The following is a 26,858-nucleotide window of genomic DNA, read 5'->3' as shown; positions in this document are numbered from 1 at the left end:
ATAGTATGTGAGTTCTAAACATTCTTCTGATTTGTTTAAAATAGTGTGAAATTGATAAAATTGTTACAAATCCATGCAGTAGAAAGGTTGTCGAGTATTTATTGTAATAATGGATTGCATTTATATCACATTTTAACATGTATGTAGTTTATAGTATTCACATTGTTGTTACTTGTCATTAGTTTCAATGTTCAAGGTACTGAATACCTTGAAATGGCACTGATAATGAACATTGGGAGAACACAGAGCATATTTTTTCCACTTCTACAAAGTTTTTGATCCAATGTAACTATGAATGCTCCATTCATGAGCAATCAACGTGTTGTACATCTAAAAGTAATTGACACAGAGCTTTGTGAGGAAATGAGGCCACCCTTGGGGGTGTGAAAACTACTCCTGTTCATCCCCACATATAGTGGTAGACGGCAGACAGTGCTGACTGAAAACCTGTTACCAATGAAGTGCCTGCTGGCCAAGGTACCGCCACATCTCCCCTAGCACCCTCACTAGTCACTTCCGCTGGAGGTAGAGCTTACATTGCCACACTTTCCAGATGCGACGCACACTGAACCATCGCTTGAGTAGTCTCTCCTCCCACTTTGATGAGGCAACATCTCCGGGCCACGCTGTTGGAGCTTGTACTGCACAGCACCACGTAGCCCGTGTCGTCATCTGCTGAACTTTGCCGGTGTATTTGCAGACAGCAGGATTTTGCACCCATGTCCAGTGTCAGTGTTTTTTCACAGTCCGATTATTGAGAGGAGCACTACCGTGTTTTCTGCCCTGCCTTCCTTTTAGGGGCTTCCCTTGACTGCGGCCATACAAAGCCTAATGCTGGATGCCTGGTTCATCTCCCCGGCATCAGCACCTGGAATACTATGTCCAGTATGGTGTACTTAGTGAGGTGAAGTACAGTGTGAGCCAGGAGAATCAGGCAGGTTTATTACCATTGCATCCCTAGCTGTTTTGGCACACCTTTACCACCAAGTGCACCACTGAAGAGGGTTTTCTCGTACCACTCGATGCCACTGAACAAAGTACTGTAAACTATTCATGGTCCGCTCTGTGCAAAGACTCCGCCATGAGTAAGGACCCCTCTTCATTAAGAAGTAGTAACTTGTTAATTTTTGTTATTGTTCCCAAGAGTTAACAATTATATTTCCAAACTAGCTCACTTTCCTCTTTCAGCATGCCCCCTTATTTATTGATGTCTTTATTAATAAGTGTTCCTGTATAAACATGTATGGCCCCGAGTAGTGTAGAAGGGACAGCTTTCTAGGTAACATTATTATGAAAAGGATAGAGTGCTACTAAGCATATAGAGGAAACAATGAGCTGCAGACAGACACAACTTTTCACAGATAATACTGAAGCAGCAGCTGTAACCAGTTCTGTGAGAACTGTCCTCGACATCTTTCTGCATGTTCTGAGTAATTATGCCCACAGGCCTCAAATTTGTATGAAAATTCTTAATTTTATTAATTGCATTTAGTTGTATTCTTGATTTAATTAAAAATAGTGACCACTCCTCCACATGGATTGAAGTGGTAGAATGGTCAAGATACTGGACTCAAGGTCAAGAGCATAATTTGTGTGGTAACCCTCTGCCTGACTCTATAATCATCTTTTACTCTGATTCCTGTTTCTTATTTTTTTTCCCCAAGTTGAATAAAATTAACATGTCCGGATTGCACATGGAAATCAATGCTATAAACATTAAGAACCCAGTGGTCATGGTGATGCAGGCTAGTGATTGAGCACAATAAAAATGACATGCAATTTGTCTCTTGAGATTGATTGTAGACCTTCAGTGCTATTTTTCTATATTCAGTTTTTAAGCATACTCCTACTAGTAGAATTATATAAAACAGTTCCATATAGCATTAATCAGTTTGGAAAATTGAGTATGTAGACTTTGTTGCAATTATTGTAGCATAATGGCATTGCATTATTACATATGCTTGAATGCACTGCATTGATTATGTTTTATTGTGTACCTGTTTTCTCACAGGTTTTACCAGCAGATCGTTGTCCCAACCATGAACTTGCAGAATGTAATCAGCTGCATAACTGCCAGGCCTGCACTAGTAACACTCATTGCCACTGGACTTACGAGGTGCCATGCAAAGCAGTGGGAAATGTTTCTGTTGTAGAACCACAGGTAAAAATCCAAAGTATTTTATTGTGCAACCGTTGAGAATCTGCTTGAAAAAGACACATTTTTGGTGCTGCAGTGGTACATTCATAATGCACTGCCAATGATTTTAAAAATTTTGAATTTGTCGAGCCACTAGATAATTAAAATGAATCTGTGGTTTCCTGATACTATACAGTGTGTAGTAGTAGGATGGGCTCTATAACTTTATCTTGGAACTCTTCCATTTGGTCTGTGTTTGCATAGAAAAAACAATATGAGAAACTGAGCCTGCCTTGATGCAAAACACCTTGTTATATGTTTAGTTATTTATTTTCCCAAACTAATTTCGGCGACAAATATCACCATTATCAGTGTTTTTTTTTTAAATCTTATTTATTGTATGTTATGGCATGTTTTTAAGAATTATTCTCGCCGTTTGCAGCGTATTTTCTGTGCTTTTTTTCTGTTTGCCGTTTTTTCTCAGCGTACATCATGTCATCTTCAGGTTTGTTGGATGGCATGTAGCTGATTCTGTACACAGAAAAACAAAACTTTCGCACTTTGTTTATGATCAAGAACATTACACCATGTAATGATTAAAAAAAACTCACTGATTATGGTGATATTTGTCACCGAAACTAGTTTGGGAAAATAAATAACTAAACAAATAACAAACGTAATTGTTGGGTTCAAATTAATGATATGAATATAATAGAGGGAAACATTCCACGTGGGAAAAATATATCTAAAAACAAAGATGATGAGACTTACCAAACAAAAGCGCTGGCAGGTCGATAGACACACAAACAAACAAACACAAACATACACACAAAATTCTAGCTTTCGCAACCAACGGCTGCTTCGTCAGGAAAGAGGGAAGGAGAGGGAAAGACGAGAGGATGTGGGTTTTAAGGGAGAGGGTAAGGAGTCATTCCAATCCCGGGAGCGGAAAGACTTACCTAAGGGGGAAAAAAGGACGGGTATACACTCGCGCGCGCGCGCGCGCACACACACACACACACACACACACACACACACACACACACATCCATCCGCATATACACAGACACAAGCAGATATATGTAAAGGCAAAGAAACTGTGTGTATGTTTGTGTTTGTTTGTGTGTCTATCGACCTGCCAGTGCTTTTGTTTGGTAAGTCTCATCATCTTTCTTTTTAGATAAACAAATAACAAGGTGTTTTGCATCAAGGCAGACTCAGTTTCTGATAAATACAGGCTCAGGAAAACAGTGTGACAAGAAGAATGAGTGTGGTTCCTTCCCAGAGGACTACATCATGAAATGGTCATTGGATTGTTAGACTGGCTCAGACAAGTAGGTGGATGACAGCAGCTGAAATACAGATAGAGGCTACAGGATGAATGTCAGCAAAGACTGTATGGAACAGATTGCTAGAAACAGAGTTAAGATCTCAAGTTGCCAAATGTCATTTTCTGCTGACGCAATACCACATAAAACAAAATTTTGCATGGTGCAGAGCCAGAGTCAATGGCAGTCAGATTGCTGCAAATGCTCCCATAGATGACCTGGTAAAAGGTCACAGGAAGCAGCAATTCTGGACTCCCACACCTGTGCAACTCCTGGAGTCGGTGTGGAAATCTATTGGATATGACAATAGGACCAATTTGGTAATCATGAAATAGAGGCACAATACTGTGATACAAATGATAAACCCAGTTGTCATACCCTTCAATAGGTGACTGGCATTCCACACAGATATACCACTATGATAGTGCAAGCGCTCACATTGCATTCTTGACTAGCCGGCTTGATCCTCTGCTTTTTTCACGAATACACCATAGCGCATTTTTGAGATGAAATGGGAAGACGTATACATACATAGCTGCCTCCTGCCAGCAACCTTCATTAACTGACCCAGCATGGTTTTCAAACATGACAATAAATTCCTCAATATGACATTTGGAGGCTCTTGGCTTCTAAGCCAGAAAAATAAAGCATATTTTTGCCCATGAGAGTCACAAATGTCATACTGATGTTGATGGACATAATTTCCAGTTGAATAAATATTTAATCATTTAATGCCTATTGTGTGGTTATCATCTCCACAAAGTTTGAAAAATATCATGCTGGTGATTCAGGTGATGCAGAGTGTAACTTGTTTGATTTACATCAGCATATTCAAGCAACAGGACCTTGGAACTGCTGACTAGTGACAATCAAAACAGTTACCCATTCTAGTCGTTTATATATAGTTCATCAAAGGGGTCTAGACACCTTTTTGTAATGTGAATTACTATTCATATCTAGCGGTGTTAGATATTGAAATAACAAGAAATAAGTACAATTGGAAGATTTGTAACTTCCTGGGCAAGTAAATCATCAACCATAGTAGTTGCAGTCGGCTATTTGACACCCACTACTTATATGAAAGTATCTTTATGACTTGTTCATGCAGTATGGTGTTCAGCTGTGCACATTCACGTTGCCTGTTGTTTCCATCATTATTTCATACTATATGTACAAACCAATATGAGCTAAGACCCAAGTTACTTTTCTTGTGTTTGATACACATACACAGATACATATTCTCACACTCCAGAACTGTTATGACCTACAGTGTACACACCATGCACTTGCACATGCCTTGTGGACTCATATTCAATGGTTTGAATAGACTAGGGTTAAAATGTGGTAATTTCAAATTTTAAAAAAATGTTAAAATGAAATCTGGTGGTCAGGGATGTAGGTACATAAAGTGGGCTGCAGTTGAAGCAGGTATGGCTTGTGCTACAGGGTGTCATGAGACTTCAGCACAGCTGGGCTAGTGAAGAGAACAAAATGTTACGGACAGGTCATATGCACAGTAGAAGGGGTGAGGGGGAGACAGACATGTAGGGAGATACAGACAATAGAACAGAAGGCAGTAATGAAGGACAAGTGACATGACTTAATAGGATGGAAAGGGTGCCATGTGATGATACAGATGCGATAATGGAAAGTCACATTTGGAATATAAAAAATGAAAGGAGTAAAGGTAACAACTCACTGTGTAACTGAGATGTAGAGTCGTTAATAAGCACAGAAACAAGACAAAAAATGATGAAACGTCTTGAATTTCCTGCTGGTTGTCATGTTGGGATACGGTTGTCATGTTGGGATACCACGACGTTTTGATGAAAGACAAACTTAACATTTTCTGATAAAGTGTTGAGATATTTCAGATGTTTTTTTAGTTATAGTTTTAGTTAGTTCCTTTTCCATAGATCGGATTCACAATACTAATTATCTCTTATATGCCCCCTCCACAAGGCAGTGGTCACCTCAGGAGCTTGTGCATCCATTGGGCAGTGTAGGGGATGAAATGGTAGGCTTGGAGTGGGCTGGAAGCTGCATTCGAATCTCTTGTGTGGGCATTTTTGACCCATATTGCATTCTACACCAAACATAGTTGATAACCTTCAATCCTGTTGACAAGATTCTTGTGGAATCTTATTTTTTACAGAATATTTTAGTGGGTTTTTCAAGTAGCTGCTGGCTCAATTCAGCAACCGGGAGTTCTTAAAATTGAATGTATATGCTTCGTTTCGGCTGTTCTCTTCCATTGCTGATTCTCTGCAAGACCCAGATGTACACACCTAATGTCTTCCTTGCAACACTTAAGAGATCCACAGCACATTTACCAAATATTTCAGTGAGCGCATTCCCTTAGGATGTGAAATACCCCTGATTTGTGAAGCTTCAGTGGGTCCTTTGGAGAGCCAAGAATATTTTCAGTAGTGGTCGGAAGATAGTTTGCTGTAGCATTTTCCAAGCAGCTTCTTGATCTTGGCTGGGAGTAACCCCATTTAGGGAAGGAAAGCAAGTCTCTCATTTGTCATAGATAATTTGTGCCATGCCATATGTAGCATGTAGTTTATCACTCTATGTATGCCTCAGTACTGAATGGTTGTTTGCTCGTTACAGGAAAATACATTTCCATAGACAGACTCTCTCTCTCTCTCTCTCTCTCTCTCTCTCTCTCTCTCTCTCTCTCTCACACACACACACACACACACACACACACACACACACACACACACACCTGTGCCGCTACACCTTGCCAGCAAGACACAAAATTTGGGGATCAGGGATTGCAGTTCGTTAGGTAGATGAGTGGGGTGGTTGTTGCATGTGGTGGTGTTAGAGATAGAAAGAGATGGGAAGCCAGAGGAAGGACTGGGCATTAGTAGCTAGCCACTCAGAGGGAGGCAGCAGGTGTACTGGATAGGAGTGTGGTAGGGAGGCTTAGCAGGTCCACAAACAACATGTGTGATACGTGGGTACAGGAACTGGTAGGGTGTGTCATACTATGAAGATGATTTGGAGGCATGGATTGGAAGGGGGTGACAGGACAGCAGAGGAGGAGGAAACTTGCTGAGGATGTGAGGACAGTGGGTTAGTAGAGAAGGAGGCCTGACAGGAGTGAAGGATGCGTTGCAAGGATAAATCCAGTATATGTAGTTCAGAAAAGCTGATTCTGGAGTGAAAGATCCAGATGACATGGATTGTAAAGCAGCCTTTGAACTTGAGCATTTTGTGCTACAGGGCATGTTTTGTTCTTGGCTACAGATTAGCAGTAGCCACTCATTCTGGTGAACAGCTGGTTGGTCATCATGCCAACATAAAAAGCTTTGCAGTGATTGCAGCATAATTGGTGAATGGCATGGACTGCTTTCACAGGTGACCCTGCCTCTGACTGAATAGGACTGGAGCTGGACGTTCTGGGTGGGTGGATTGGACAGGCCTTGCAGCAGGGTCTCCATGGGTGTAAGATCCCAGTGGTAAGAGGGTAGGAGTGGAAGTGGCATAGAGAGAGAACAAAATGTTGTGTAGGTTGGATAGGCAATAGAGGGCAGGGAACATCTTGGGTAGGATCTCTCTCATTTCCAGACATGATGCTAGATAATCAAAGCCTTGACAAAATGTATGGTTCAGTTGTTCCAGTCCAGGGTGACATTGGGCTCCTTTGTAGCCGATTCTTGGTGGGAATTAGGTGCTTGACAGTCATGGCACGGGAAATCTGTTTGCAGATTAGGTGAAATCTGTTTGCAGACTAGGTTTGCAAGTTAGCACCTGTTTGTAAGAGTCCTCGTGAGACATTCAGCATACAGGGCAAGGGAGCTCTTGTCACAGCAGATACACCATCCATCAGTGGCCAGGCTGTGCAGAAGTGATTTTTTGGTGTGGAAGGGATGAAAACTATCAAAATACAGGTACTGTTGATGATCAGTTAGTTTAACATGGACAGAGGTGTGGATGGATCCATGCGAGAGGTGCAGGTCAGCATCCATTAAGGTGGCACATTGGGCCGAAAAGGACCAGGTGAACTGGATGTGAGAGAAGTTTGCAGGTTGTGGAAGGATGAGGATATGGTGTTCCTGCTTCTCACCTCTTTCTCCCTTTTCCCATGACACCTGCCACGTGCCCCACATATAGCTTACACACTGTAGGGATGCATGTATGCTTGCACGTGTGTGTGTGTGTGTGTGTGTGTGTGTGTGTGTGCACGCGCGCTCACGAGCATGTGGGTGGGATGCCTGTATGCTTGCACGTGTGTGTGTGTGTGTGTGTGTGTGTGTGTGTGTGCACGCGCGCTCACGAGCATGTGGGTGGGTAGGTGTTTGCATGTGTTTACTGTAGTCTCTTCAAATGATTTCTTCTGAAAACTAGCAAGTTTTCATTGTCTTTTGCATGTGCCAGTCAAAGACTTCATGCTCCTTCTGTTTGGTGAGTGGTCTCCTTTACTCATAAATTATTTACGTTCTCCCAGAATTTCTTTTACTATATTGATATTCAAGAAGGAGAAACATCAGTTATCTTTTAGTTACGGTATGAATGTAATGTTTGTATGGATTTTGTGTACATGCTCTAGAAACTCATTCAGTGCCTGTTTGCCATGCTCTCGTGCCCTGAACATATCATCGACATAGCGGAAAAAGTGCATAGGTTTTAGGTGGATACTTTGAAGTAACATCGCCTTAAACTGTTCCATGTAAAGATTTTCAATCCCAGGGCCAGTGGGGACCCAGTGGCCACTCTGCAGCAATGTTTTTCATAAATGTCACAGTTACACTTCGTATAGGTGGAGGTGGTGGGTTCACATTCCAAGAGTTTTGCTGTTTGTGGCTCAGAATGATGAGCCAGAAATGCCAGGGAATTCGAAGAGGTGCTTGTATGGAGAGTAATATAACATCACACCTCTTTCACCTCTTTACTCACGTGCCCTTAAATATTGTTATGAAATTGGCAGAGTTCTTCACATTATGATGGCAGTGTTACCAAAGAGGCTTTAGATGTCTTGCTGAGTATTTGGTCAGTTCATAGCGTAGTGAATATTGTCTGCAAAGAATCCCCTTCTTTGTGAATATGTAAAGCTATGGTGTAGCTGATGTCCTAAGATATAGTCATCCCTTTGCCAGATCTGAGTTATTCGGGAAAGCAATTGTTTTACTGCTAATCATCATTGAAAGCCTCCTATTCGAGCTACAAAACTTGAAGGAGATGTTCCGTCAAAATGTATACAGTGCATCCCTGATCAGAACAGCATAAAGGGAAAGGGAAGATACAACAAATGAGGAAGAATGTGTAAACAAGAGACTTGGTTTTCTTCACTGTGAGGGGCCACAGTCTGTCGATATCACAAGGCTGGTTGAAAAATCCATCCTGTGACAAGGTCTATATGCCCTGGGAAATTTGGGAAAAAGCCATGAATTTTTTCAATTGTGAAAAATTCAGGAAAAACCCAGGAACTTATTTAGAATTCCAGGAATTTTTCATCATTTCAGTTTCTAGTTAAATTTTTGTAATTTTGACTGGTAAGAACTAGTACTCCAATAAAGAATTTTTCTTTGACCTGCTACTGCAGAATAATATTGCCACAAGAAAACATAAATGAGAGAACAACATCAAAGTAAAACTTTAGTTGCAAAGAAAATGTGCCATTTACAACAAACACACTTCACACACAAGTGTTTGATGACAGCAAAAGATTATGCAATACTATGTAACAACTACTGATTTCAATGAGCATGACATCACAACTGTTTACATTTCTAACAGGTCACGGGAAAATATTGCAATTGGCAGATTGAGAAGCATTACTTTCAAAGTAAATTTCCTTTTAAGCTAGATGAATCTTAACTGTGGAGAGTCTCTCTCTCATTCAAAACTTAACATTTTGACAACCAACTTCTTGGAAAAAGTTTGAGCCCAAAAGACCTATTGTTCATACCATTATTGAAAACTTAGCAGCGTATTTGTGTTTGATATATCTTAAAGGGTAACACACTAAAAATCAAGCTTCAGGGTTAGTTATGCAGTGACAGTGGCAAATAGTGTAATTATCCTTAAAATCTACGATCTGAATTCTTGAGAAATTTCACATGTAATTTGGCTTCTCAATGGAAAAGTCAAAGTGCTCACCAGAACATTTATTCAACCAGGTAACCACAGAATGTTCAGTACATAGCAGTGAACTTTAAAATTGTGTTTGTCAGAAATATTTGTCTGCTGGAATTTAAACTGTGCTCTTAGGATCCTCCCTAACCACACCCTCAGAAAAAAAAAACAGCGAAAAAATTTTGATGACCAGTGTTATAAGTGGAAGCTTAGCTTTTCATGTGAATATGTATTAATTTCAACAATTCATTTTTCCAGTTTGCGTGTTTGCACCACTTAACAGAGATGCTGCTATTTGCTGACGACATCACGTTCTGTGTTCTGAATATCTGTGGTTATTGACTGGCAAGTCATGTAACATGAATTATGATTGGCTTGTCATTGGTGGAATTCATATTTATAATTTCAAAATATAAAAATATGCTGTGTTCTTGTTTGTTGGCCCTCATAAAAGATCTTTCCAAAATGCATTGTTTTTTACTGGGTTTCATTTTCTAAGTGCTGGGAAGTTTTACTTATACAATACCCGTACCATTAAAAGGATTTGTTAGTTTTATAGCTCTGAAGGAAGGCATATTGTTGTTTGACAAGGAAAAGGCGTATTTTCATCAAGAAAAAAGTGTATTTTCACCTGGGGAAAAAATGAATTTTTTTAACTGAGAAATCCAGAAAAATCCGTGATCCCCCCCCCTCCCCCCACCACCACTTGTACACCCTGTGTGACCATCACCAAAGACAAAGGATATTATTCGCTCTGGGAAGAACCCACTGCAACTTCATGAAATTATGTCTGTCTTATTGCAAGAACAGTTCATGGTTTTTATTTGCCACTGTTCACATTTCAAGTTCCTTGCATAAATAAGTTTGTACAGTTTCACCAACTTGCAACTGAAATGCCCGCTTTCAACGTCACCTAGGCCTCAGGACTGCTACCAAGCAGTCTGCTTTGAAAACCTACATTTCAACAAATAATGTAGACACAAAAATATACTGTCATTGTTCTGTTCTCTTCTTGTTTGTGCCTGTATAATGTCAGACACCATGCCACGTCATCATTACGAAACTGACATTTAATATTGGTAGGTGTAGTTGATCTACTTTATGTGCCAATGATATAAAGTGACCTATGTGAATGTGGCCACTAAAAAAATCGGTCAAATATAGCACTGTGTCTCAAAATGCTTTGAGGAACACGTTTTGTGACTATGTCGGGGACACACAGAAAACTTGGAAGTGGCAGAGAGTAGCCTGAATGAAGTACATAAATTTGATTTTGATAAATCATGAATGTTGTGCCAAGCCAGCTGCAGTTGAGAAAGCTTAATAAAGGAACATACAGAAATAGGAATCGATGGGAATCTTGATAGTGGACGTGGAATAGAATGCCACATAGCAGCTATACGGCAAGAGGATGCCCAGCAGTGGATGAAGCATGAGGCAGATCAATTTTGAGTGCAGTTTCTGGCTCACTGTAACCACATCATTAACCCCCCCCCCCCCCCCACACACACACACACCAACTTGTCCACTTGCATCCCAAGTCCCTGGTGCACATAGGGAGGTGGACGGTGTGGCTGCTATAAGCATATAAATATAGGTATGTCTATAGTATCTCAACATTTCACCAGAAGATGGGAAGAATATTGCAGAAGAGTGTCGAAACATTGCATTTCCTCAGCAGTGCCATCAGGCTGGAAACAAAGTTTTTCATAGTAGTATATGCTGAGAAAGCCTGCATTCAAACAAGACTGAAACTTTTCTAAGCATTCAGACAACATTCTCAGTTTTAATGGAAAACATGATTAGTTAGGCTGATGTTAAATTCATTATATTAGCCTTTTTTTGTTTTTATCTTTGTAGGGTACAAAACTAAGTCTGTCTTATTGCAAGAACAGTTCAAGGTTTTAATTTGCCACTCTTCTTATTTCAAGTTCCTTGCGTAAATAAGTTTATACTTTCATATTTGCTTTTCTGCCAAATTTTGTTTGATATTTATCATTGCCAATTATTAGTCCCCTATGGCTTGTTCACTGTCACATTATTGTAACTTCTCCGCCACCTCCTCTTTATGTCACCAGCCGTCTATTATGAATAAGCTTAATAGATTTATATTGTTGAGATAATTTGACCACCTACCTAATCCTTATATTAGAATAGGTATGCTTTCTTTCTGTACTTAACACATGATCTTCTAATAGTGTGTTCACTTCTGCTAGGATCTTAAGTAGGTCAATCATTACAATTTTTTTAACTTAAATAGGACACAGTCAATGCAATTTTGCTACTTTTGCATGTTTGATACTGCTTCTGATTTCTCTTGAAATGTGTGCGTATTACTATTTTAGGTGTAGGATCGTCTGGTAACTGTGCCACTTCATCTCGGTGTTCTGAATTTTCCTTCCAAGTGGTAATTATTTACACAGCATACCAAATAGGTTTAAGGAGAACAAAATCTGTCTTGTATTTGATTGTAACCAGAAATAATTTTATGAGAATAGACCATTGCTCAAAACACAGTACAATATAGAGCTCCAGTAATGTTAGGGTTCGTGGCATTTGTGAAGGAAGGTCTCAGAGGCTTTCTTTTATAATTGTCCATTGTTGTTATTTGCGTCCTTGCAGGAGTCTGTGCCATGTGGAAGTGTCTGTGCCGAACTGACATCCTGTTACAACTGCACTCAGGAAGAATGCATTTGGTGTCAGAATGAGGGAAGATGTGTTGATAAAAATGCCTACAGTGTGTCTTTTCCATATGGCCAATGTCGTGAGTGGACAACACAGCAGAGTCGCTGTCGCTCACCAGTTGCTGGTATGTATTACTCAATAATGAATTAGTTTTGTCTTTCATCATATTTACAATAACGATAGAAGCTGAAGAAATGAATTAAAATTTGTGCCACAGCCAGGACTTGAACATAGGTCTTCTCCTTCTTAAAAGAAGCTGATTGTAGTTTGAGTTTTACACCCTTTAAGGAAACTGTGCCAGAATGAGTGTTATTGTACAAAAAGGTCCTTGGAGCTATTATTTACTCCTTTTGTGTCCTTAAAAGATATAATTCCCATGATGTTTACATTACAAATGACCAAATGGCTTTTTCAGCTTATAGCACACAAAAACAGTAGTGTTATTTTTGGAAACTTTATCAGTCTGATGTTTTATCAGTTGTTTCTGCTTCCAAGTGTTCATTAAAGGCCATCTTCATATTTTTCAGCTCCTCCATGTCCTGTTCATTATTATTATTATTATTATTATTATTATTATATATTTTGTTCCATAGATTCATAGTGAGGAGATGCAGAAAATTTCATTAAGCAAGACTATATGAAACATAGTTACATAACGAGATATGCTTGTGTTCTTTCCACAGATCCGAAGTGGATTCCTTACAGTTAAGGAATAAATCAAAAAGTGTTTTTACCTCTTCATTGAAAATATGTTTCAGCGTATGGTGCATAAGCAAAGCTGCCAGCTTTTACGGTTTAGCCCCAAAAATTTACAGAAATTGTGTAATCACCCCACTTTTGTGCAATTGATTGTTTGCGTGGGTCAGAGGCAAGTCTACGATAGTCGATAACTTATTCTTTTATATGACTGGTGCTTTTAACCATGTGATGTTTGTGGCATCATTGGAACTGAATTTAAAGCCGGGATAACAGTTCTTCCATGTGAATCTTACATGTCAACAGGCTCTGCTCCGCCAAATTCTTTGTTCCACTCCGTTTGCTTGTTGTGATTTAACCCATATTCTTTGACCACTTGTGGACTAGTTACATTTGTGTGTGTGTGTGTGTGTGTGTGTGTGTGTGTGTGTTTGTGTTTTATACCCTATGCCCTGTGCATATTCTTTTTTCCATGACATTTGCGTCATGTTCATTTAGTGGTTTAAGACTTTGTGTGCTTTGACATGTTTCAGTGAAGTGTTTGATTGCCTTGAGTGTTTATAATTCAGTGACCCAGGTTCCTTTTGATGTTTCAGTACATATTGAAAAATTCGTCCTCAGGCATTTTCATACACTATATTCCTATTGTAGGATTCATGAATAAATCCAACAAGAAACAGTACTTCTGGACATTTAAAGGATCATATTCTGTTGATTTTCCTTGCGTACTACAATCAGGAAAGGGAGAAAAATTTGTCTTTTGCATGGTATGTGGGTGCAATATTAATGTTGCAAATGGTGGAAGATAGATTTAAGTGATCATGTGAAGTGCAGTAAACACGTAAGTTACATTAACTTTGAAGCAAGGTAACAATAAAATCTAACACCTTTTTTGCTAAGTCTGGAAACATTGACAGTGACGTAATTAGGGCAGAGTGTCTGTTTATTTTCTTTTTTGTGGAACACAATGTGTCCTTAGAGTCAGGGTGATCTTGCTGATGCTTTATTTAAAATGATGTTTCCCACAGCAGAAGTTTCAAAGAAATGTAGCTGTGGTCACATGAAAATGTCATGCTTTGAAAATAAATGGCAAAAAATACATCATCTGAAGTTGTTAAGTGCCTTCAGAATGGACCATTTTCTTCGGCAGCGGATTGAAGCAATGGTATGAATGCAACGTTGTATCCTGTTGTTGCCACATTTTATGATATTCTGCAGGAAAAAGTAGTAAGCACTAAGCTACTCATCCCAACGTTAGATGGGGACTCAGCAGGGCAAACACCATATGTAATGTGATGTTATCACAACTGAATTCTCATAACATACCATTTGAAAACCGTGTGGCTTTCTGCTCCAACATGCTTCTTTTATGACAGCACACAAAAATAAGCTTTCAGTATATCTGAAGCAAGTCTAAACAGGTATTGCCATCAACTGTTGCATTTGCCGTGTGATTAATCTAGCAGCTGGGAAAGGTGCTGGAAGATTACCACTTCAAGCGAATGAGATCCTTGTTAATATATTTTGTTTCTGAGAGAAGAGTGTCAGAAGAAAGAAAAGAAAAAAAAATCTTCAGAAATTTCAGAACATGCACGACAAAGAGGCAAAGGAAGTTATGAAGCATGTATGTACTAGGTGGTTATTTTTAGGCAGATGTTTGGACAGTAGACCACTGGACCAGTGGGATCCATTTCTTTCTTTCTTTCTTTCTTCAAAGAGGAAGTAATATTACATATCCAAAACATTTCCACAAGATTGACATCTTTCAGAATACCTAGACTTGGAAAAAATAGGCTCATTCCCTTGCATCTATCTGTACTAACAGACGAAGGGCTATGTGGACTGGAAACCAGCCCCACAACACCCTCACTGGTCACTTCTGCTGTGGTAGAAGTTAGATGGCCACACTTTCCAGACATTAGGCATGCCAATCCGTCACACAAGTAGTCTCTTGTTCTGCTCTGACAAGGCAACATCCCCAGCCGTGCTCTCAGCAGCTTGCCCGCACAACAGCATGTGACCTGCATCACTGTCAGCCACATTTTTGCTGGGGTACGTGTGGATTGCAGAACTCTTATCCCGCACTCATCACCGTTGTCTTGTCTCAGTCCATTTAATGAGAGGAGTGCTGCTACACTTTTTCCAAGCTGCCTTCCCAAGTTGTGTTTTCTCAAGGCAGTTATACTGACTACACACTACAGGAGCACAAAGCATGATGCCAGATGCCCGATTTTTCCCCCTGGTATCAGCAATTGGACTACTGCATGCAGTGCAGCGCACACCAGGCCTAGCAGGCCGATTTATCAGTAACCTGTCCCTGGCCATTTTGGCTCTCCTTTGCCGCCAAGCGTTCCATTGAACTGGTTTTTTCCCATGTCACCAAACGACGCCAAGCAAAGGGTGCAAGGCACCCATGGTCCATCTCGATTAAGAGATATTAGCTTGTTTTGAATGTTACTGTAGTCATTAACTTTTGGATTAATACGTTAGCACCAGCCCACGCAGGTCTTCCAGTGCGCCCCTTCATGTACTGCTATTCTCTTAACTAGAACTTTCTGTAGGCATGTGCACCCCTTAGGAGTATAGAAGGGAACATAATTCGGTCCTTGGATCAAAGATTATCAGAAGAAGAGAATTCTTGATTTTTCTACTATAAGTGCCCCTGATAGAATAGCGTATTCTTCCAAATGTGACAAAGCCACCCTAAAAAGTAAGACTTCTGCTACAACACATGAGAAAAATTGTTTATGTTCTTGTCCTCAAGCTTGAACAAGGCCTTTTGCACTTTCTTCATGTGACTATTCCTGTATTTGACAAATTGAATGTTGCCCTTCCTACCTCTTCCCCACAAGTTCACTTTTTCTTAGAACTTCTAATGGATTTGCTAAAGCAGTTGTTCACGAAGTTTATTAATTCCAAAATTGTCAAAAGCTCCTCATTGCTTGATGTTGAGTACAACTTGATTCAAAATCAAAGAAGTGATGATAAGTGTAACAATATTATGAAAAGGAAAGTTGCTACTCACCATGTAGTGGAGATGGTGAGTTGCAGGTAGGCACAACAAAAAAAACTTTCACAAATAAGCTTTCGACCAAAAATAGACGGCATGCACACACGCACGCAGGCACGTGTGCCCATACACCCCCCCCCCCCCCATACACACACACACACACACACACACACACACACACACACACACACACACGATTGCAGTCCCTGGCAGCTGAAGCCACCAGAGACTGCAGTGGTGTATATGTGTGTGTGTGGATGGCTGGATGCGGGATTGAACCATCGTCCTCCTGAATGCGAGTCCAGTGTGCTAACCATTGCGCCACCTTGCTTGGTACTGTCATTTTGTTTTGCCTATCTGCAACTAAGTGTCTATGCTATTTGGTGAGCAGCAACTTTCCTTCAGTATTGTTACATTTCACCCTGGATTTTCCAGACGTGATGATGAGTTAGTTATTGGCATTCAGATTCAAACATAGTGAATATCTCCAGGATACAGGTAAATCCCTTTTCTTTTCATCAGTGAGAAACTACTTTTGTACTGACTACACATCAACAAGTTTCCACACAAGGATGATGTGTTAAAGCATGCTCAAGTTGCTAGATTAGACAAAATTGAAGACATACAAAACAATACTGTGTAAGTAGCAAAATAAGAATTTTACACGAGAGACAAAAAACTGTCTAAAATGCCTAATAAATTTCACAGTGGCACTAAATTTGCATTGTAGCGCTAGAAGGAAATATTGGATAAAAAAAAATTTGTAACAAAAAAAAATACGCTTTAGAAAGTTTAATTACAGCACATACGTGGGATTGTCTCAGTATTTATGCCATGATCTGTTACTTACGTGGTATTTGTTTGTCAGTCTCCCGGCATGCTGTGACACATTGACGTTTGTATTTGGTGCTGAGAAAGCTAGTAAGAACATGTTTTGTAGCATTAATTATTTTTTATTGAAAGATTTCATAGAAACATTTTAAATAAACATACTGTTTTCATAGTTCAGATAATGTCTGCACATTTCTTCAAGAAAAATCCTAAACGTCACTCAAAGCAGCAACAGAGAATTACACTGCACTGATACTCATCACACAGTTACCTCTGCTATAATTTTCATTCATAAGGAATGTTGTCATAATAACTGTGACAATCTTTAGGAAGAACAGATTTAAGTTGTTGTTAATGATCCCATTTGGATTTCTTGATTTTCAGTCTTTCCTTGTATAGTTTCGGGAAGCAGATATCTCCAAGTTTTTCCTCAGATACCTTGGTAATTCTTGCCACACCTCTTTGAAAGAGCACTTTAGTAAATAATACCATTTGGGCGGTACTGTAACACCCTCAGATCGGTAACTGTAGGCTCATTTTTTTACAGCTCTTCCAGGCCAAATCGAGTCGTACAGCCACAAACTTTTCTCTGCATGGTTGATGAAAAAGGAATAATCTAGGTAATGGACTTCGCATGGCTGTGGCTTTTTTCTCGTTTTTTCAGATATCATAGCATATTGGCTAGGAAGTGTAACTTCACATCCTTTAAGCTTGCACTCAGTGGAACTGTGAGCTGAGTCCATTTGATCTGAGTATGGCCTTTCTCCAAAAATTTTTGTGTAATCAATACTCCAGTATCAATTGCTAATCTTAAAAGAGCATTTGATAATATCACATTTCTGTTCTGATATGTGCAGCCATCAGAATACAGAATGACTTGAATGGAATTTTCCTTAATTGTTCTGGATAGGGTGTCCATTATGCATGAGGCAAAACATGATGCATTTAGTATTAAGAAAACAGTCTTAAACACATTTTTTTATTTATTTAGTGCCGACCGGTTTCAGCCCATTGCAGGGGCCATCTTCAGGGCGACATACTGTGAAATTGCAATATGTATCGTAGACAAAACTAATGACAACCATCTTATAAGAGTGGATTACGTAAATATAATGTTTTATCCGCTGGTCGACTGCTGGTGATGTCACGTCTACCAAAGTGTGGCGGGAGACTGTAAAGAATTTACCTTATGCCTGGGTTTATATAGCAAGCTATGAGCACGCGAGCGTAAGCAACGCCTCCAGCGGTGACCAATGGTAGACGTCTAGGCTTAAGAATTGAAGTATAAATACAAACTGATCTCCATAAGTATTCTAGTTACATGACATCTAACTATAACCTTAAGACATTTACTTCAGGTTTTACATAGCTTTATCATAATCCTATGTGGCATGTAGCGTAATGGTGCCCAAATGATGATATCCATACTACAAACCAGGAATGGACATAAGTGATACTCTCTCTCAGCATAATATTTAGTTTGACAACTACATAACTACTTACAAAATATTTTCTTTTATGCAACTAACAGCAATACGACAACAGACATCCATTAAAATAAAAATTAATACATCGTCACTCACTAAATAACGTTTATACAATCAAATATAAAGGCAAAATGTTCATATTTTTGGGTGGGCGCCTCTACACACAGTGTAGGCTGCCAATATATTCTGCACTATGACGATGGTTTCCCTCTGAAGTGTGGTATCGATCCTATCGTTGCCTAGGTGACAGACAGCAGTGTGGCAAAGGGGGCAGCCATATTGTGCCGCTGCCATGACAAAAGCGTCCATAGGGCCTGGACTAGGCAACAGATAACATCGTAGCAGAGAGGACAGCCAAGTTGGGCCTCTACCATGGCAATGGCATCCATAATGCCTGGACTGGAGGGCTCTGTATATACGATTACAGATAGGCACACTTAAACTTGTTACATTATTAAATAATCAATATAGGATATAAATAAGCATAAAGTAAACAGATTACAGACAGGAAATTGTTTCCTTTCCCCCATAGTATATTACGAATGAAGATAAGGTAACTTACTAACATTCTTTTATAAGATTGACATTGAAAAGTTTTTTCACATACTTTTTTATGTTTATTTATATAACAGTATTTGTAAAATGAACATGGTTTCTTCAGACTGTAAACTAAACACAAATTGTATTTATACTTCAATTTTTAAGCCTAGACGTCTACCATTGGTCACCACTGGAGGCATCGCTTATGCTCGCATACTCATAGCTTGCTATATAAACCCAGGCACAAGGTAAATTCTTTACAGTCTCTTGCCACACGTTGGTAGACGTGACGCCACCAGTAGTCAACCAGTGGGTAAAACATTATATTTACGTAATCCACTCTTATAAGATGGTTGTCATTAGTTTTGTCTAAGATATATTTTGTAATTTTACAGTATGTTCACCCTGAAGATGGCCCCTGTGATGGGCTGGAACTGGTCGGCACTAAATAAATTAAAAAACGCGATTAAGACTGTTTTCTTAATGCTAAGTTAATTTTATATCAATCGCTGTTACTCGACAACCATGTTGTCCAAACATCAAAACATGATGCAACCAAATCACCTTGCGTTTCATCGAACCAGTAACATACTGCATCATGACTTTCTAAATTATACATTGTAAAGTTATGAACAGCCAACTTTGTTTTATAATAAACTGCACTTGCACTTAAAAATGGAGCTACTTTCACGGCCTGTAAGTCCATGGTGTACATTTAGCAGAGCTTCTGCTGGGCTTCTTTCTTGTCAGCATCTTTTTGCATCCTTGCCTGTTCTTTCCATTCTGTGTGTTGCTTCCATACATCTTCACTCAAGTTACCAAGCCTGTAACTACAACACAAGTTGCACTGGTCTTTCTTGGGGGAAAATAAGCTAATATTACTATCTTCTAAAATCAAGTTAAAGGTAGCCCGACTTAATGGTGAAACCTTCGCCGCATGATATTTTTCCACATAGAGTCCATACAGCTGTTGTTTGGATTGTAGAATAGGCTCAAGGTACAACTTTGAGGAGGATTTCCTGCAGTAATGCGACGGAAGTTTCTGAAGAGAGTCCAGGAATTCTTTCATGAAGGTTCTCTCATCTTTCTTCTTCGTCTGTTTGATTCGAGGTCATGACGATTCTGTATCAGGACTCATCCCATGTGTGGAATTATCCAGCCAATATTGGACAGTCCATTTTTTAATCCCAAGAGTATTGAGAAACAACTTTTGCATACTTTGTTTCTCCAGCTCATTTTTCAAATGATAAATGAGCGTCTCTTTTCTCCTGGATTCACCAGTGTTATTCCCTGGACGTTTGGTTGGAATGATGTCCACAACGTTGATAACGTAAACCTTCCTCTTATCCCTTGACATCATTTCCCAAAATGTGTTAAATACTGCCTGCCTATCATCAGCAGGAAACTGATGACACTTCCTTTGAACGGATTTCTGGCACATCTTTGAAGTACATATTGGATCTAATTTTCGTGCCTGTCTTGGAGTATCATGAGTGTTTTTACCAATTCGACTTCCTTTGTATCCAATATACGCCTGTCCATTCATTCTCAGAATTTTATTGGCATTTTTCTTCCCATCTTCAGGATGTGGTTTAGACTTCCTTTTCTGTCACTGCTTATGTCACCATAAAATTCTTGGCCTTCACTGTCAGCATCATTATTGCTCCCGTGATCTTCCGATAATTTATCCAGAGTGCTTGGCAAACAATGAGCACCATCGCATAGCAATGAGTGTGAATTACTGTCGTCTCTAGTGGAAATTGTGACTGTGGTTTCAGTTTGAGCATTGTTGGATACAGCCACTGAAGTTTCTAGACAGAAAAATATTTGAAAATTAATTAAAGCAGACAAAGATGAAGCTCAAATTCATGTATTTATGAGAACGACGGCATCAGTAATACTATCAACAATAATCCCAAGAAAATTTACCTGCATCATTAGATGTTGCAGGAACAGTAACCGAGAACCACATATACAAAATTAATTCTTCTTCAGGAAATGTAACTTCAGTGCTACAGCTTTTCTCGCCTGTTGTTTGTTCTGCATTTATGGGAGATCCTACAAGAAAGTGGACAGTCTAGAAATCTTTGGCAGAAATGAATAAAGCACAGAACAAGTGAAATGGGGGCATTCTGATTTATATCACAATAACACATTTGCGGTGCTACTAACATTCAAAGGCGAATAATAAAACAATTTTCTTACTGCTGTCAGTCACTCTCAGGAACGATTCTCCGCTTTCATAAGCTGGTTTCAGCTGAGGAACAATTTCTTCTTCAGTAAAAAGATTGTCATCTATATCACTGTCCATTATCACGAATGAAGCTACAAGCATGGGACCACTTTCGAGCACTGTTAAATATGTAATAAGGCAACGTGCTGTGGCTGTGCACGCTTTTGTATTTATGCGGTATTGTTTACAGTATCCCTAGATTGTAGATGCACGGTATTTAATTCTCTACAGTTCCCCGGTATTGCCATCTATTTATTTGCTGTGTCACATACGCGATATTGTTTTAGATAATTTTTTCATGATAAATAATTAAAAATTCAGCATTATGGTGTTAAGAACAGATGCGCATACAGTCAACGATATCATCTGACTGAAAAACAAAAAATTGGCAATTTGTCAGTTATGCGGTATTGTTTCTTCGACGTTATGGTAAGTGTAACAATATTATGAAAAGGAAAGTTGCTACTCACCATATAGCGGAGATGGTGAGTTGCAGGTAGGCACAACAAAAAAGACTGTCACAAATAAGCCTTCAGTCAAAAATAGATGGCACACACACACACACACACACACACACACACACACACACACACACACACACACACACACACACACACACGAACACACACACAAAACTGAAGTCGTTTGTGTGTGTGTGTGTGTGTGTGTTTGTCGTTTATTTTTGACAAAGGCTTTGTTAGCCGAAAGCTTATTTGTGACAGTCTTTTTGGGGTTTTGGTTGGGTTGTTTGGGGGAGGAGACTCAGACAACGAGGTCATCGGTCTCCTCAGATTAGGGAAGGATGGGGAAGGAAGTCGGCCATGCCCTTTCAAAGGAACCATCCCGGCATTTGCCTGGAGCTATTTAGGGAAATCAGGATGGCCAGACGCGGGATTGAACTATCGTACTCCCGAATGCAAGTCCAATGTGATAACCACTGTGCCACCTCGCAGTAGCGAGTGGTGAGTAGCAACTTTCCTTTTCATAATATGCTACATTCCACCCTGGATTTTCCATATGTGATGATGAGTTGGTTATTGGAATTCAGACTTCAAACATTGCGAATATCTCCAGGATTCAGGTAAATCCCTTTACTTTTCATCAATGAGAAACTACTTTCGTACTGACTACACATCAACAAGTTTCCACTCAAGGATGATGTATTAAAGCATGCTCAAGTTGCTAGATTAGACAAAATTGAAGATATGCAGTTTTCTTCCATTCATTTTTTCTTGGAAAAGTTTCCTGGCATTTTATCCAAGGTAGGGAATGAAACTACAGATGGGGTGGTGAATGAGCTTCAGAGGCACCTAACAGCTTTTCAGGTAGATGACACTTTGGCTGCAAGTCAAGATGCTGAAAGTTATTCCAGTTGGGCACAAATGTCAGGAATTCGTGGAGCCGATAGACTTCTTAAATAACCAAATTTTTAGAGTAATGTTTTCTATTCTCACCATACCTCATAGCAATACAGAGTGTGAACATGTTTTCAACCTTGTGAAGAAAAATACAACAGATTTCAGATCATCCATGTCCAGTGAATCTCTGGAGTCTATTTCTGTTTTGAAGACCAGGAGTTCTGGTTCCTGTTATGACAAAATACCTTCTCAAGACTTTTTGCAAGAAGCTAAAAAGACCACAACTATGACTTTTAGGTCGAACTAGAATGTGATTTGCAGTTTCTATTATATAATTTATTCCGTGTGTTACGGTAAGCAACTTTTACTGTGTAGAGCCTTTTTCAGTTATTGCTTATTGCTTAATTTGCCAAGGACGTCCTGCTACATACGCTTCAAACCAATATTCTTCATGCCTGCTGCTGTTTAATGAGGATCTCTTCTTGATTATAACATTCATCTTCAAATGATGTAAGTAGATGTGATTTCATTGAAATATCCTGTTTAAAGTGTGAGTTATTGTATTTTGTAGCCCAGAAGTATTATTGTTTTTGTAAAGCCAGATAATGTGGAAAATCATTAGATTTTTTTGTCTCACGTTGGTTTTACTGATAGCTCTTTTGAAAAGTTGGCAGGTATGCACAAAATAATTCTTAGGCTATTACAGCCATACATCCTCAAACAGAAAGCGGTTCACAATATTTATTTACACTGATCACATTATTGCACTAAAGATGCCCAGAAGTAAGATTTTATGTACAATTAATTTTGTGTGATATTACTGTATTTATAATACACTCATGCTCATAAATTAAGGATAATGTGGTGCCACACAATGTGGCACTACACAAAACTGGTGCTAATAGCATAGGCACATATGGAACACACAGGACACAGATCTGTAAGTCCACGGTATTTGTGATAAGTTGAGAAAACTGTCCCGAAACACGTGCTACAAAATGCCATTGTTTCCTGCTCATGTACCCCAACATCAATATGGGATATGATCACCATGCACACGTACACAGACCGCACAACGGATTGGCATACTCTGGATCAGTTGGTCGAGCAGCTGCTGGTGTATAACCTCCCATTCTTGCACCAGTGCCTGTCGGAGCTCCTGAAGTGCCGTAGGGGATTGAAGACGTGCAGCAATACGTTGACCAAGACCATCCCAGATGTGCTCGATGGGGTTTAGTTCTGGAGAACAGGCAGGCTACTCCATTCCCCTGATATCTTCTGTTTCAAGGTACTCCTCCATGATGGCAGCTCGGAGGGGCCATGCATTATCATCCATCAAGAGAAAGGTGGGACCCACTGCACCCCTGAAAAGGTGGACATGCTAGTGCAAAATGATGTCCCAATACACCTGACCTGTTACAGTTCCTCTGTCAAAGCCATGCATTGTTTAATTCATAAATTTCGGGCGTATTATAGTATTTGAGAGTTGTAGCATCGCGTTTTAGTACCTGAATAGTGTAAATTCGCGTAGTCGTCTGTCATCTGTTTTTGTTTTGAACGGCCAGTGTCGGTTGGTCACAGTCAGTGTGCTCCCTGCCGCCGTTGGATAAGCAGCTGCAGCAGCAAGTCGTATACTCCTAGCTCACTCATTTGTTACATAGTTTAATTCTTAATTTCTTTGCGTGTTTTTGGTACTTGCATTGTTTAATTCATAAATTTCGGGCGTATTATAGTATTTGAGAGTTGTAGCATCACGTTTTAGTACTCGAATAGTGTTAAATCGCGTAGTCTCCTTCCGCCGCCGAGCAGTGTGTCAGCAGTGCACAAGTGGCAGCATTACTGCATTTACTAGGCAATCTTGTATTTTAATAACCGCTTCAATTTTGTGTCGTTTTGTTTGCGCTCTCTGTAGATTAGTTCAGACGTTCTTTGCACAAGTTTTTAGCATGGATAGGGACTGCAACTGCTGTGTTCGGATGCAGGCTGAGTTGGCATCCCTTCGCTCCCAGCTTCAGGCAGTGTTGGCTTCGATCACACAGCTTGAGGCTGTTGCCAATGGGCATCACTGTGGGGGTCCGGATGGGGGTTTGTCGGGGACGGCCAGCTCGTCCCACGCATCCCCCGATCGGACTACGACTGTGGTTGCCCGGGATACTGCCCGCATTGAGGCTGATCCCTCACCTGTGGTAGAGTGGGAGGTCGTCTCAAGGTGTGGCAGGGGGCGAAAGACATTCCGGAGGGCTGAACGGAAGGCCTCTCCAGTTTGTCTGACGAACCGGTTTCAGGCTCTGTCTCAGGCTGATACTGATTTTCAGCCTGACATGGCTGCTTGTCCTGTTCCAGAGGTTGCCCCTCAGTCTGCAAGATCCGGGCAGTCGCAGAGGGTGGGCTTACTGGTAGTTGGGAGCTCCAACGTCAGGCGCGTAATGGGGCCCCTTAGGGATATGGCAGCAAGGGAGGGGAAGAAAACCAAAGTGCACTCCGTGTGCATACCGGGGGGAGTCATTCCAGATGTGGAAAGCGTCCTTCCGGATGCCATGAAGGGTACAGGGTGCACCCATCTGCAGGTGGTCGCTCATGTCGGCACCAATGATGTGTGTCGCTATGGATCGGAGGAAATCCTCTCTGGCTTCCGGCGGCTATCTGATTTGGTGAAGACTGCCAGTCTCGCTAGCGGGATGAAAGCAGAGCTCACCATCTGCAGCATCGTCGACAGGACTGACTGCGGACCTTTGGTACAGAGCCGAGTGGAGGGTCTGAATCAGAGGTTGAGACGGTTCTGCGACCATGTGGGCTGCAGATTCCTCGACTTGCGCCATAGGGTGGTGGGGTTTCGGGTTCCGCTGGATAGGTCAGGAGTCCACTACACGCAACAAGCGGCTACACGGGTAGCAGGGGTTGTGTGGCGTGGGCTGGGCGGTTTTTTAGGTTAGATGGCCTCGGGCAAGTGCAGAAAGGGCAACAGCCTCAGCGGGTGCGGGGCAAAGTCAGGACATGCGGGGACCAAGCAGCAATCGGTATTGTAATTGTAAACTGTCGAAGCTGCGTTGGTAAAGTACCGGAACTTCAAGCACTGATAGAAAGCACCGAAGCTGAAATCGTTATAGGTACAGAAAGCTGGCTGAAGCCAGAGATAAATTCTGCCGAAATTTTTACAAAGGCACAGACGGTGTTTAGAAAGGATAGATTGCATGCAACCGGTGGTGGAGTGTTCGTCGCTGTTAGTAGTAGTTTATCCTGTAGTGAAGTAGAAGTGGATAGTTCCTGTGAATTATTATGGGTGGAGGTTACACTCAACAACCGAGCTAGGTTAATAATTGGCTCCTTTTACCGACCCCCCGACTCAGCAGCATTAGTGGCAGAACAACTGAGAGAAAATTTGGAATACATTTCACATAAATTTTCTCAGCATGTTATGGTCTTAGGTGGAGATTTCAATTTACCAGATATAGACTGGGACACTCAGATGTTTAGGACGGGTGGTAGGGACAGAGCATCGAGTGACATTATACTGAGTGCACTATCCGAAAATTACCTCGAGCAATTAAACAGAGAACCGACTCGTGGAGATAACATCTTGGACCTACTGATAACAGACAGACCCGAACTTTTCGACTCTGTAAGTGCAGAACAGGGAATCAGTGATCATAAGGCCGTTGCAGCATCCCTGAATATGGAAGTTAATAGGAATATAAAAAAAGGGTGGAAGGTTTATCTGTTTAGCAAGAGTAATAGAAGGCAGATTTCAGACTACCTAACAGATCAAAACGAAAATTTCTGTTCCGACACTGACAATGTTGAGTGTTTATGGAAAAAGTTCAAGGCAATCGTAAAATGCGTTTTAGACAGGTACGTGCCGAGCAAAACTGTGAGGGACGGGAAAAACCCACCGTGGTACAACAACAAAGTTAGGAAACTACTGCGAAAGCAAAGAGAGCTTCACTCCAAGTTTAAACGCAGCCAAAACCTCTCAGACAAACAGAAGCTAAACGATGTCAAAGTTAGCGTAAGGAGGGCTATGCGTGAAGCGTTCAGTGAATTCGAAAGTAAAATACTAGGTACCGACTTGACAGAAAATCCTAGGAAGTTCTGGTCTTACGTTAAATCAGTAAGTGGCTCGAAACATCATGTCCAGACACTCCGGGATGGTGATGGCATTGAAACAGAGGATGACAAGCGTAAAGCTGAAATACTAAACACCTTTTTCCAAAGCTGTTTCACAGAGGAAGACCGCACTGCAGTTCCTTCTCTAAATCCTCGCACCAACGAAAAAATGGCTGACATTGAAATAAGTGTCCAAGGAATAGAAAAGCAACTGGAATCACTCAACAGAGGAAAGTCCACTGGACCTGACGGGATACCAATTCGATTCTACACAGAGTACGCGAAAGAACTTGCCCCCCTTCTAACAGCCGTGTACCGTAAGTCTCTAGAGGAACAGAAGGTTCCAAATGATTGGAAAA

The 26,858-nt window shown here is 40.5% G+C and overlaps 1 protein-coding gene across 2 annotated transcripts in view; it reads left to right on the top strand.

The window, feature by feature from the left end:
* Nucleotides 1–26,858, top strand: part of LOC126174932 (attractin) — a 281,000-nt gene that overhangs the window by 117,818 nt on the left and 136,324 nt on the right. For both annotated transcript variants that reach the window (XM_049921387.1, XM_049921388.1), the window contains exons 13-14: nt 2,012–2,161; nt 12,178–12,364. In XM_049921387.1, the coding sequence (XP_049777344.1) occupies nt 2,012–2,161; nt 12,178–12,364 (337 nt within the window). The remainder of the gene's footprint in view (nt 1–2,011; nt 2,162–12,177; nt 12,365–26,858) is intronic.

This window comes from Schistocerca cancellata, chromosome 3 (genome assembly GCF_023864275.1).
Source record: "Schistocerca cancellata isolate TAMUIC-IGC-003103 chromosome 3, iqSchCanc2.1, whole genome shotgun sequence".
In the NCBI taxonomy this organism is placed as follows: domain Eukaryota; kingdom Metazoa; phylum Arthropoda; class Insecta; order Orthoptera; family Acrididae; genus Schistocerca; species Schistocerca cancellata.
The sequence above is the reverse complement of the archived record's forward strand: the minus strand, read 5'-3'. Positions and strand labels throughout refer to the sequence as shown.